This window comes from Vidua chalybeata, chromosome 5 (assembly GCF_026979565.1).
Source record: "Vidua chalybeata isolate OUT-0048 chromosome 5, bVidCha1 merged haplotype, whole genome shotgun sequence".
NCBI lineage: Eukaryota > Metazoa > Chordata > Aves > Passeriformes > Viduidae > Vidua > Vidua chalybeata.
Window position 1 is genome coordinate 71,989,726 of NC_071534.1, and position 13,612 is coordinate 72,003,337.

At 54.4% G+C, this 13,612-nt stretch overlaps 1 protein-coding gene across 2 annotated transcripts in view; it reads right to left on the reverse strand.

Annotated features, from left to right (window-relative positions):
• Window positions 1-13,612, reverse strand: part of PPP6R2 (protein phosphatase 6 regulatory subunit 2) — a 63,936-nt gene that overhangs the window by 22,124 nt on the left and 28,200 nt on the right. For both annotated transcript variants that reach the window (XM_053943453.1, XM_053943454.1), the window contains exons 3-7: window positions 7,455-7,700; window positions 4,341-4,527; window positions 3,537-3,674; window positions 2,099-2,164; window positions 1,153-1,265 (exon numbers count right to left, since the gene is read on the reverse strand). In XM_053943453.1, coding sequence (XP_053799428.1) covers window positions 1,153-1,265; window positions 2,099-2,164; window positions 3,537-3,674; window positions 4,341-4,527; window positions 7,455-7,681 — 731 coding nt within the window. In that variant the 5' untranslated portion in view covers window positions 7,682-7,700. The remainder of the gene's footprint in view (window positions 1-1,152; window positions 1,266-2,098; window positions 2,165-3,536; window positions 3,675-4,340; window positions 4,528-7,454; window positions 7,701-13,612) is intronic.

Consider the following 13,612-nt stretch of genomic DNA (forward strand, 5'->3'; position numbering starts at 1 on the left):
GATTCTGTCAGGCCATGGCACAAAGGCTGGATCTACCTCATTCCTGCAGGAGCAGTGAGAGAAATGAAAAATTTATGGAAGAGTAGCAGCTCCTGGTAGGGGTGGAGCTCCATGGCAAGCCCAGGATGGTCCCAGTGGCTTCCAAGTGCTGGGATGAGCCACATCCCATTCCCACCTGCACACACCAGGTCCCATCCCAGGAATTATCACACAGTCATGGAGGAACTGACAGCCCTGGACCAGGAGAAAAGATCCCCCGTGCCACCTAAATTCAGAGCTCTGGGTGGACAGAAATATCTCAGGGGAACTGGAAGCCCCTGTCCCTTCCATGGCTCCTTCCAGCCCTTTCCTGACAAAATGTTGCCTCCAGACCTAAAAGAGCCTTTTTAGTTTCAGTCTCCTGGAGAATCTCCAGGAGTTTTTAGGTTTGAAGAAATAAGAAGCAGAAAACACAGGACATAAATAATTGAATGTTCATTGCAAAGAGCAAAGAAACAACACCAGGAATGAAGCAAAACTGGGAAAATCAACACTTCTGGTACACACTGAATGTTATCTGGGAAATCAGGGAATCCTGGAATGGGTTGGGTGGGAAGGGACCCCAGAGCCCCTGCAGTGCCACCCCTGCCACGGCAGGGACACCTCCCACTGTCCCAGGCTGCTCCAGCCCCAGTGTCCAGCCTGGCCTTGGGCACTGCCAGGGATCCAGGGTCAGCCCCAGCTGCTCTGGCAATTCCAGCCCAGCCAGGTATTCCTAATTCCCAAGATCCCATCCATCCCTGTCCTCTGGCAGCTTCATGTTCTCCCCTTGTCCTGGCACTTCAGTTCTGGATGAACAATCCCCCTCTGGCTTCCTCTGAGATCCCTTCAGACCCTGAAGGTGCTGTGACGTCCCCACACAACCCTCCCTTCTCCAGGCTGGAATTCCTTGGGTTTTTGCCTCACTCTGGATCAGGTTGGGACCTTTGGGCTCCTTGACCCCCTCTCCTGCCTCTGGACAGAGCCCCAAACCCCAGACTGCTGAAGAGGCCATTCAGAGCTTCTCCAGCTCCAAAGGAACATCCCTGCTCTGTCTGCACCCTGCAGAGCCATCCAGGAGCCCCTCCCAGTGCACCCAGTGCCCCCAGCATGCCCAGTGCCCCCAGTACTCACGATTCCAGTGCTGTGAGAAGTGGATCTGGCTCCGGGACATCCTGGAGCTGAGTGCTCTGGTCTCTGCTCAGCCTGATGATGTCACACAGGGTCTGGGAAGCGTTGGATTGCCTCTGGAAACAGGGACAGGAGCAGCATCAGCGCCGGGGCCAAGCCCGGCCAGGCTGGGAATGCTCCAGCTAGGATCAATCCCATTCCTGCTCCCCCAGGAGTTACTCAGGGCTGGACACTCCTGGAGTAGCAGCATCAACAGGCTTTGCACTCAAAGGAGATTGGCCCAAACACGACCATCAAGAGCAGTTCAGGAGCTCAGGGGTGAGGATTCCTTTTTCTCTCCTCAATCCTGCTAATCTGCACATCCATAACACAAACATCCTACCCTTCCTCCCACTGCTCAGCTTTTAGCTTGAGAAAACCTTTCTCCATTTAATTCCTGGGATTTAAAAGGCTTTCCAGGGGTGTTTGAGGAATTCATCCTCTGGTTCTGGCCATCAGGCAAAGCCTCTCTGCAGCTGCTGTACCTCAGCATCTGCTCCAACACAAATCCATGGGGATGTTCCCAGTTTTCCCTCACAGAGGGAAGTTTGCCTGGGATGAGCTGAGGGGATTGGGCTCAGAGAACTACATTTTCTGGACTTTATCACTGAATTCCTACTCAGGGCTAGGACGATTTGAAAATGGCATCAAGTGGCTGATTTTAAAGAATCTTCCAGGAACAGCAGGTTCCTCCCTAATCCCAAGGGAAATCCCCACTGTGTGTAGGATTGAGATGAACTGAGGCAGCAGAACCAAGACATTGGGAGTAAAGTAAGTCAAAAGCAGACGAAGGGACATCCCAAGGCCATTCCTGGTGGCTCCTCCACAGGTCACCAGGACAAGGCAAACAGAAATCTCCCGGACCCTGCAGGAACCAGCCCCCCAGATGCCCAGGCCAGGTGCCACTCACATCCTCATCCTGGCTCGAATGGATCAGCTCCACGAGTCTCTGGATAATCCTGGCTTCATTCAGCCACTGCAGGGAAAAGAGCAGCAGAGAAAATCCTTAGTGGATGTCCAAAAACTCTGAACAAGAGAAAGCCTGGGAAGCTCTGCAAGAAGGGGAAGCCCTTCCTTCCTTCTCCTAATCCCATCCCTGAGGCAGGGACAGGGATGGATTCGGATTTGCATCAGCATGGATGGGGATGGATTTGGATTTGCATCCTGCTGTGGAACTAACACACAGACCCCTCTGGAAACCTGGAATGTTCCAGGGACAAACAGCCTCATCTGAGCAGTGGTGGCAGAACCCCACCACATTCTCCCAGCAGCTCCTGCTCTTCCTGCTGCTCACACTCAGCAATTCCACCTCCTGCCAGATGTTGGAACAGCTGTCACTACCTTCACTTTGCTCCACAACTTCCTGTTCTCCATGCAAACCACTCCCTATCCCCCTTTCTGGCCCAGGCAAACCAGGAAGGTCCTCTCCAAAGGCTCCCTTCCATTCCTCTCTCCCAGCCTCACATGCAGGCTCAGCCCCTCATCCCCACCTGTTTCCAGAAAAACTGCTGGATGTGTGACATCCCCCAGACTCATCCCAACAATTCCCAAACTCAGCTGACTGGGAAATGAGCAAATTTCCATTACAAGGAAAAACATTTCCAGGGATAGGTCTGGAGCCTCTCTGCTCCTGAGCCTGGCTGGGAGAGCTGGGGGGCTCACCTGGAGAGGAGAAGGCTCCAGGGAGAGCTCAGAGCCCCTGCCAGGGCCTAAAGGGGCCCCAGGAGAGCTGCAGAGGGACTGGGGACAATCCTGCAGGGACAGGACACAGGGAATGGCTCCACTGCCAGAGGATGGATGGGATCTTGGGAATTAGGAATTCCTGGCTGGGAGGGTGGGGAGAGGCTGGGCTGGAGTTCCCAGAGCAGCCCTGGCAGTGTCCAAGGCCAAGCTGGACACTGGGGCTTGGAGCAGCCTGGGACAGTGGGAGGTGTCCCTACCCTGGCAGGGGTGGCACTGCAGGGGCTCTGAGGTCCTCTCTAACCCAAACCATTGCAGGATTCCTTGATTCTATGATTCTTTGAACATAGTAAGGAATTACACCAATTACTGTCCCAATCAATGTCTGAATTTCTGAACACTGGGAAGTGTTTCCCTTTCTCCAAGCTTTCCAGCTGGACTAAAGAGAGGCTGCTCCATGGAAAAATGAGTGGGAACCCCTTTGCTGCCAGGAGTGACCCAGGCTGCTGGCCTGGAGCCACAACGGGGCTGAGGGAGCCCACGGAGCGACCCCAGCCCTGGGAACAGGAGCTGCCAGAGGGGTGGATCTGCTCCTGGGATGGAACACCCACAGACCCCATCTGTCCCGAGCCAGGCAGGGACAGGGGCTGGGAGGGGAAGGCCCTCACGTTGAGCACGTCCTGGCGCAGCGCCGTGGGCTCCACGCAGCTGATGAGGCGCAGCAGCAGGTCCATCATGGCAGAGGTGTCGATGTGCTTTAGCACCAGGCTCAGGAACTTGTCCTTTTTCCTCAAAAATGAGATCACCTGTGGAAACAGGAGCCTGCATCAGCTGCCAGCAGGACACACAGCTCCCTCACAAATCCCCCACAACTCCTGGAGCTTCTCCTTTGTGTCTCAATCACTGACCTTGGGTTGGGAACTCTCCAGGGAACAAGGGAATACTTCTTATTCCAAGGCAACACCAAATCAGATCTTTTCTGCCAACTTTTCTCCCCTCTGTGCCACAGAGAAACCCAATGCCAAGGAAATAAGTGAAGCTGGAGAATTTCCCTTTCCTCTCAAGCTCCCTATCAGGCAGCATTTACAGCCCCAGCATTTATTGGGATGTGAGTATTCCTGAATCTCTGTTCAGCCCATGCCTCGGCACCCCTTCCATAAGGATGAGCCTGAGGCCTTGTTTATGGATTGGGATGACTCTGATGATCCTCAAAATGCCTTGGTATGAAAAGTGAAGCTTTAGCTGTGCCATGGGGATATCCCGGCCGTGGCAGATCCTAACCCAAAACTCTGGGAAGAGTCTGTCTACACCAGCATCTCCCTGCACTGAGGAATTCCAGAACTTTCCAGAGACTCCATTTCACCTCCAACCTTAAACCCAGCCCCAGGAATACCACGAGCTCACAGCAAGGACACAACACGGGCAGTGCCGTGCCGGGGAATTGCCTGGATCGGGACAGATCCCATCCCCACCTGTTCTGTTTTCCGTGCAATGAGGTTCCCGATGGTCTTGCTGAAGAAGCTGGCAAGGAGGGGGTTCAGGGGGGGCTCGTGGTCCAGGAAGTCGTAGAGGATGTTGAGCAGGGTCTCGTCCCCGCCCAGTTTGTCGTTGATCTGCGGCACGTCCGAGGTCAGCAGCTCGCAGGCCGTGTTGGGATACCTGCAGCGACACACCCGCAGCGACCACAGGTGAGATGGGAACTCTGCGGATCTGCCCTCCGCAAAGGTCTCAGGAGGTGAAGGAATTCCTGGCTGGCAGGGTGGGCAGGCCCTGGCACAGAGTGCCCAGAGCAGCTGGGGCTGCCCCTGCATCCCTGGCAGTGCCCAAGGCCAGGCTGGGCACTGGGGCTGGAGCAGCCTGGGACAGTGGGAGGTGTCCCTACCATGGCAGGGGTGGCACTGCAGGGGCTCTGGGGTCCCTTCCCACCCAAACCCATTCCATGACTGATTCCCTCTGGTAGGAACAATTTTCCCACAATGGGTTATTAGTGACTTGTGACCACACCAGGTTTCTACACCAGGATCTTTCCCAATCTCTGCAATCCAAGCTCTGCACTCCCCACAAGCCACTAAAACACTTCTGGGCCAACTGGGAGTTTTGACCCTTTCCCTGCACCATTCCCTCCTGCAGCAGCCTCCTCCTGTTCCTGCAGTTCCAGCCCTGGAGGTTCCAAAAGCCCCCCAGGCCCTGCTGCTGCTGTTCCAGGCTTGGTGCTGCCCAAGGAGCTGAGGCTGAGGATGTCACTGTCACCACCACAGAGGGACCTTCCAGCCCCTACATCCCTTACAGCCCCGAGGGGACATCAGGACTCTTTTCTCCTTTTCCTGGCTCATTCCATGCAAAAAGCACCCACAATTCCTAAAGATCTGTGTGTGGAGCCTCCCTGGGATACACATCCCATGGACAGTGGAGAAATGGGAGCTCTCCCTGTCCCAGCAGGTTCTGCTCCTGCAGCTCTCACAGCCCCAGGTCTGATCCAACCCCTCACCATTCCCGTTCTGGCACCACATCCCAGCCCTGGAGGTTTCCAGGCTGCAGGGAACTCACCTCACCCAAACTCCCCCTCTGACGCCTGGAAGCTGAGCTTCCCTCACCCCTGGGCTCAGCAGCTCATTTGCAGATCCAAGATTCACACTCTCCTTTCCTGTCCAGCCTCCTTTCAGGGGTTTAATTCCACAAGTTCTGCTTGGATGGGGATTTTCCAGGGACACTTCCTCTTTGCAGTTTCCCCTCTGAACTTTATGAACCTCCATCTCCCACTGTTCCAGGGATAAAGCCCTTGGATGATCCCCTCTCCACATATCCTGAGCCCCAGATCCTTCCAAAGCTATAAAGTTTCTCCTTGTTCCACTTCACCAACTTTTATAACCTTTCCCAAAGAGCCAAAAGTGGGATTCCATCTGGATTTACACAGAGTCCATTCTTTCTGCTGCTCAGCTTTTATTTATCCCAAAAGCTTCCCTGATTTCTAATGAGCTAAAACCCTCCTTCCCCTCTCCAGGCTTTGGAGATGCTTATGGGCCTGGAAGCCCCAAGTTCCCTTTCTGCCTGGGAGTTCCAAGTGCTGCCAAGAAAATGCTCCATGAACAACAGCCCTCGGCGTCCCAGCAGGAGTTTCCTTCTTGAAACCTATGTCCTTGTCCCCCCCTTCCCTCATTCTTCACCTGTTTGGAAACAATCAGGGAATCTTGGGATGGTTGGGTGGGAAGGGACCCCAGAGCCCCTGCAGTGCCACCCCTGCCATGGCAGGGACACCTCCCACTGTCCCAGGCTGCTCCAGCCCCAGTGCCCAGCCTGGCCTTGGACACTGCCAGGGATCCAGGGGCAGCCCCAGCTGCTCTGGCAATTCCAGCCCAGCCAGGAATTCCTAATTCCCAAGATCCCATCCATCCCTGCCCTCTGGCAGTGGGAGCCATTCCCTGTGTCCTGTCCCTGCAGGCCTTGTCCCCAGTCCCTCTGCAGCTCTCCTGGAGCCCCTTTAGGGCCTGGAATGTGCTGGAGGCTCTCCCTGGATCCTTCCCTTCTCCAGGGGAACATTCCCACCTCTCCCAGTCTGACGCCAGAGCAGAGAGGCTCCAGCCCTGGGAGCAGCTCCTCTGGACTTGCTCCAGGTCCTTTGCTGGCCCCAGGGCTGAGGCAGCTCTGCAGGTGGGTCCCTTCAGAGCAGGGTGGGTCCCAAATTCACCCTCGCACAGCAGCCACAGGATATTCCAAGTTATTACCCCACATACTCCTGGGCATTCACTCACCTGGGAACAGCCACCTCACACCATTATCAACTCTTAGCCAAAACCACACCTGAACGTGGCACTTCTGTGGCTTTCCACCAACCCCAGCCCTGATCCATTCCCACCAGGAAAAACCTGCCCAGTTTCATTTATTTATAGCCAGAGCAGCCTTTTATTTTTATATAAACTTCACAAAAGCAAACAAACTCCACAAACCCAAATGTCAATATTTTTGAGTATACATTGGGTTAAAAATCCATTAACACAACTTTGGTGAGAAGCAAGCCCCTGTGAGGAGCTCAGTGTGGTCTGAGCAGAGGCAGGGCCTGCCTGGAGCTGTGATCCCTGAAATCAGCAGTATCTGGACGTGCAGCACACTGAAAATATTCCAGATTTTATTCATTTTCCAGCTCACTTTGTTCTATGGGATTGGAAACCCATTGAGTTCTGAGATTTGTACCTCTTGTGCTTCCCTTTCCTATAAAAACTTACTCAAGTGGCTTTGAATTTTGAGGGAAGAGTGGGATAAGATTTTTTGGAGACTTTACTTGAGATAGGATTTTTTTTTTTTGGACATTATTTGAGATTTGATTATTTGAGACATTACTTGAGCTATGTTTTTTTGGAGACATTACTTGAAATAGGATTTTTTTTGGAGACCAACTCAACGTCAAACCATCAAAAGCAAACCAATTCCCTGCAAACCCCAAGTGCTGGAACATCCCCAGAGCTCAAAGCCTCCCTCGCCCCCAGGAGGTGCCACCCCTGGCGGTGGGACGGAACCCAGGTGGAATCTCTGTTTCCAGCCCCGGGATCCCTGGCTGGCATGTCCCGGGGGAGCAGGGATCCAATACCTACTTGAATCGGACCTTCTCGTCCATGTCCACGGGGGGCTCGTGGGTGATGAGGGTGACCAGCTGCTCCATGCAGTGCTGCTGGCACAGGAAGTCCAGCAGCCGCCGGTTCTGGGCCTTGCATTCCTGCAGGACGTCATCCTCGTCCATCAGCTCCTCCAGGGTCACATCCTCCTTGTCCAGCAGCTTGTCCACGTGTGACGTTGTGTTCAAATCAAACTTCCAGAACATGGTGATGGGACGCGACTGGCTGGGGGCGGGAAAGCACCGGTTACTGCTCCACACCCACTGTGGATGATCACGGGATCGCTGAGGTCGGAGAAGACCTCTGAGACCATCGAGTCCCACCATCAACCCCAGCCACTACCACCCCGTGTCCTCAAGTGCCACGTCCACACATTTTTTGAACACCTTCAGGGACAGGGACTCCATCCAGTGCTTTCCAACCCTCCTGGGGAAGGAATTTCCCCAATATCCACCCTGACCTCCCCTGGCCCAGCCTGAGGCCGTTCCCTCTCCTCCTGTCCCTGTTCCCTGGAGCACAGCCTGACCCCCCCGGCTGTCCCCTCCTGCCAGGGACTTGTGCAGAGCCACAAGGTCCCCCCTGAGCCTCCTTTGCTCCAGGCTCAGCCCCTTCCCAGCTCCCTCGGCCTCTCCTGGGGCTCCAGCCCCTTCCCAGCTCCATTCCCTGGACCCTCTCCAGCCCCTCCAGGGCTCTCCAGAGCTGCCCCCAGGATTCCAAGTGGGAAAATCCTGATGTGTAAAAGGAAGTCTGTTTTTCCCCTGTTCCATGTCCTGGTTCTGTGAATGCTTCATTCAGAGCTTCACTGTGGAAGTTACACCATGAAGGACTGAGAGATTTAAAATCTAATGGGAAAATTGGGGTCTTCACCCTTTTGCAAGGCCCTGCTCTGGTGACTGGAAGGCAGATCCCCCTCAGTTCATTCCTGGAGGGAAAATGAGTTTTTAGGAGGACAATGTCCAGGCTGTCCTGTAGCTGAGGTTATGCAGAATGCGACCAGCTGAAGATCAGGCACAGGGAAAATTTGGATGCTGGAAAAAGCCGAAGGAAAGGATGGAGAGAGTCCTGTGTGCGGAAATGAGGATGTGGGTTAGGTTAAAAACAGCCTTGTGATCCTGGGTATGGAGTCACATGGTGCTGCTGGATCATTTGGGAATGTGGCACAGGGACATGGCTGAGCCCAGGGGCTGCATGTGCAGAGTGTGGGAGCCAGGGCTGGCACTGCCCAGGATGTGTCCAGATGTGTCCCGTGTCCCTGGGGAGTGACAGCCACTGCCTGCTGTTTGTGTTAATGGCTGCACAGGGACTGGGGACAAGGCCTGCAGGGACAGGACACAGGGAATGGCTCCCACTGCCAGAGGGCAGCGATGGATGGGAGATTGGGAATTGGGAATTCCTGGCTGGGCTGGAATTGCCAGAGCAGCTGGGGCTGCCCCTGCATCCCTGGCAGTGCCCCAGGCCAGGCTGGACACTGGGGCTGGAGCAGCCTGGGACAGTGGGAGGTGTCCCTGCCATGGAGGGGTGGCACTGGAGGGGATCTGAGGTCCCTTTCCATCCAACCCATCCCAGGATTCTGTGAATTCTGTACCTGGTGCTGTGGCCAGAACAGAACTGTGAAGGGTTTTTGAGGAGCTGAGGTGAGACGGTGAAGGGCAGAATTGGAAGAGGAAATGTTAAGCAAGAGGAAGAGCCCTGGAAGAGTCTCCTAGGAGTGGTCTGAACAATGCCTTGGTTTGATGTAACTCACAGCTTTTCCAAAATTTCAGGTATTAGAAAAGCAAAGTGGAAAAACATCATTAATAGAACTCACACAGAGAAAAATCAGGATAACAAAAGGGCAAACTAGGGTTGGGGTAGCAGTGGATGGAAATGGGGGATTCAAAGTGCAGTGCCCCAGGAACGACCCTGAGGGGCTGGAATGCCCAGGGAACGGAGCTGGGAAGGGGCTGGAGCCCCAGGAGAGGCTGAGGGAGCTGGGAAGGGGCTGAGCCTGGAGCAAAGGAGGCTCAGGGGGGACCTTGTGGCTCTGCACAAGTCCCTGGCAGGAGGGGACAGCCGGGGGGTCGGGCTGTGCTCTAGGGAACAGGGACAGGAGGAGAGGGAGCGGCCTCAGGCTGGGCCAGGGGAGGTGAGGTTGGACATCAGCAGGAATTTCCCCATGGAAAGGGGGTCAGGTCTCGGCAGGGGCTGCCCAGGGAGCTTTGGAGCCCCCATTCCTGGAGGTGTCCAAGGAATTCCTGGAGGTGGCACTCAGGGCTGTGGGCTGGGGACAGGTGGGGTCAGGCACAGTTTGGACTGGATAGGCTGGGAGGGCTTTTCCAGCCCCAAGGATTTTGGGATTCTGGGATTTCAGCACTGAATTTCGGAGTTGGGAGCAGCCATCTGAATGCTCAACCTACATGACACTGCAGTGACAGCACTGCTGGGCTCGGTGTGTTCCTCACAAACTGTTCTTTGGGTATTTTTAACCATCTCTGCTTGGTTATAAATTCACCGAGGGAAAATCTGGCACCAAAGGCCTTCAGTGAAGGAGGTTTGGGGGCTCAGTCAACCCAAATGCAGAAATATTCCCTCCACTGGCATGGAATCCACATGGAATTCTCACCTTCCAAACTGACACCCATTGTAATCCTGGCAATTCCACAGCTTTCCTGAACTTTTTCTACATCTCCAAGAAAAGCTGCCTGACCTTCCCTGGGAGAGTGGAGAGGGGCTGGGCTGGAATTGCCAGAGCAGCTGGGGCTGCCCCTGGATCCCTGGAATGTCCAAGGCCAGGCTGAGCAGTGGGGCTGGAGCAGCCTGGGACAGTGGGAGGTGTCCCTGCCATGGCAGGGCTGGCACTGCAGGGGCTTTGGGGCCCATTCCCATCCAACCCATTCCAGAACTCTCTGTTTCCATGGGATCTGCCACTTCTGCCATCTCAGTACTTAAATTTAGGTCACTCTTCCACCAGTAAAGCAGAGCTGTTTTCCCTTTTTCAGGTGGACACTCAAAGCCCTTCCCAGCTGCTGATTTTATTTGTGGACTATCCAATGAGAGCAAAACCCACGGGGGCTCCAGGAGAGCAGCTCTGTGTCAGTACCTGCAGCACAGTCAGACCTGAGATGCATTTCAGGGAGCATCTCCAAACCCCACGCAGGGAAATTCCAGGGTCAGCCCAAGCCACCAAGGCTCTGCAGGACTGCAGGGCTGGGAAGGAGGAGAGGGGCTGCAGCCAAGGAGAGCCCCATGGCAACCCCTGCAGGCAGCAGGCTCTGGGACAGCTCATTAACCACAGCAATTAAAGATCCTCTGCGTGGGCACCAAAGGCTCAGGGAATCCTGGGATGGGTCGGGTGGGAAGGGACCCCAGAGCCCCTGCAGTGCCACCCCTGCCATGGCAGGGACACCTCCCACTGTCCCAGGCTGCTCCAGCCCCAGTGCCCAGCCTGGCCTTGGGCACTGCCAGGGATCCAGGGGCAGCCCCAGCTGCTCTGGCAATTCCAGCCCAGCCAGGAATTCCCAATTCCCAAGATCCCATCCATCCCTGCCCTCCCTCAGCCTGAGGCCAGCAGGGAAGGTGATTTCTGTAGGTGTGTCTTTGGGCCCCACCTGGATTAAAGCCCCCCTGTCCCAGCACAGCAGCACCAGTTTCCAACCCATAAATTAATTCCTATTAACGATAAAAAACAGTGTTGGGGTGTTTGAATTTTGGGACAATGCAGGAGATATTTAATTTCCCTGTTCTGACACAGAATTCCAAGACTAACAAACCCTGCCTCCTCAGGGCTGGGAATATTCAATTCCCTGCCAACAAAATTCCAGCTGAGTTTATAGAAAGTTCCAATAAGTATCACACTTGCTGTTAAAAACCCCAAACAAAGGACCCCCTCTGCTCTGTTTAGTTCTTTTTCTCCTCCTCCATCTGCTCAGGAGCTAGGGGGAGGACACATATTATATTTTATTTATATGTAATTTTGTATGTTATTTTATTTTATTGTATTTAATTTTATTTTATTTTCCACCCTCCCCAGAGCCATGTCCTGGACAGCACCTGCCCCAGAGCTGCTCATTTGCATAAAGGACAAAATCAATGTTTTACACAGAATGTTCTGAGCCCAACAAGCTCCTGGCTGGGAATACCAGTGGGGAATTTGTCCTTTAATTATTTCTTTTTCATGGATGATCACCCAGCCTCCTGGAAACCAAGGCTCCCTTTGGGGACTGCAGTGGGAACAGCAGGGAATCGACCCAGGGGCGTGGTGCCAGTGCCAGGGTCACTCCCAGGTGACCCCAAAGGGACCCAGGGCGTGGTGCCAGTGCCAGGGTCACTCCCAGGTGACCCTAAAGGGACCCAGGGTGTGGTGCCAGTGCCAGGGTCACTCCCAGGTGACCCCAAAGGGACCCAGGGCGTGGTGCCAGTGCCAGGGTCACTCCCAGGTGACCCCAAAGGGACCCAGGGTGTGGTGCCAGTGCCAGGGTCACTCCCAGGTGACCCCAAAGGGACCCAGGGCGTGGTGCCAGTGCCAGGGTCACTCCCAGGTGACCCCAAAGGGACCCGGGGTGTGGTGCCAGTGCCAGGGTCACTCCCAGGTGACCCCAAAGGGACCCGGGGTGTGGTGCCAGTGCCAGGATCACTCCCAGGTGACCCTAAAGGGACCCAGGGCATGGTGCCAGTGCCAGGGTCACTCCCAGGTGACCCCAAAGGGACCCAGGGCGTGGTGCCAGTGCCAGGGTCACTCCCAGGTGACCCAAAGGGACCCGGGGTGTGGTGCCAGTGCCAGGGTCACTCCCAGGTGACCCCAAAGGGACCCGGGGTGTGGTGCCAGTGCCAGGGTCACTCCCAGGTGACCCCAAAGGGACCCGGGGTGTGGTGCCAGTGCCAGGGTCACTCCCAGGTGACCCCAAAGGGACCCAGGGCGTGGTGCCAGTGCCAGGGTCACTCCCAGGTGACCCCAAAGGGACCCAGGGTGTGGTGCCAGTGCCAGGGTCACTCCCAGGTGACTCCCAGCCCCCCCGATCCCAAGGTGCCAGGAGTATCCAGGCCCTGGGTTGCTGTGATTTCTCCCAGGGTTATTCCCAGCCAGTTCTGTATCACCAAGGGCCCCCCTGAGCCTCAGCAAACAGAGGCACAGACAAAATATCCACAGCATTTTCCAAACTTTCCAAAATGCTCTGTGCACTCCAACGCCAGGAAAAGTGAGCACAGAGGGGCAGGAACCCCACAGGCAACTCCTCCTGGAAACCAGGACAAAATTCCCAAGATTTACTGATTTTTTAGGCCCATTTAAGACCATTCCTGCTAAAATAAAACACTGAATGTTTTCACTAGGTGGGAGCACATGGAAGTGCTGAGGGAAGGACATTCCCAAAAAGAGTTTGGGGATCCTCCTGCCATGCCGGTAACATCCAGTACAAAATCCCAAAGCCAACCCCAACTCCAGCAGTTCTGGCCCAGCTGAACAGGTCCCAGTTCCTTTTAGGGTGGATTTCAGCCTGGACAGACAGAGATTCCTGATGGGAATTTCAAGCTGATTCTTTTTTTTTTTTTTTTTTTTTTTTTTTTCCCCAAGTTTTAATACAAAATCTCCCCTATTTTCTCCATAAGAACAAATAATTTTAAGCTTTGCTACACAAAGCAACAAAAAAAAATACCCCAAAACATAGGGAATTCCCTCCAATTCCAGTATGGGAGGAAGTTTGGAGCACACCAGGACTACACACCCATCCAAGAATTCTCCACCTTTAATTCCAGTTATGCAGTAAGTTATCCCAGCTCCAGGGAATAAAATCTCACTTTACTGAAGCTGCTGAATGTGAACCCCCCAAACCAGCTTTTTCAGCAAACTGTTCCACCACTGGAAAATCCTCCTGGAAAACAGAGATGGACAGGGCCAGGCTGATCAAGGGCTCTGCTGAATTCCCATGGAAGGGCTGGGCATGGAATTCCCAAACAGCTTTAGAGCAAAACTCCCTTCCTTTGGTGACTCAGCAGTGGGATGAAAGGCAAGACATGAATCAGCACAAATTAGAACAAGGAAAAGGCACAGGCAGATCCCAAACCAGGGTCAGTGGATTTGGGAGTGATCCCAGAAGGAAGAGGAACAGCAGGGAATCAACATCTGCTTGGGACACATAAATAATTAGGTTCAGCCTACCAAA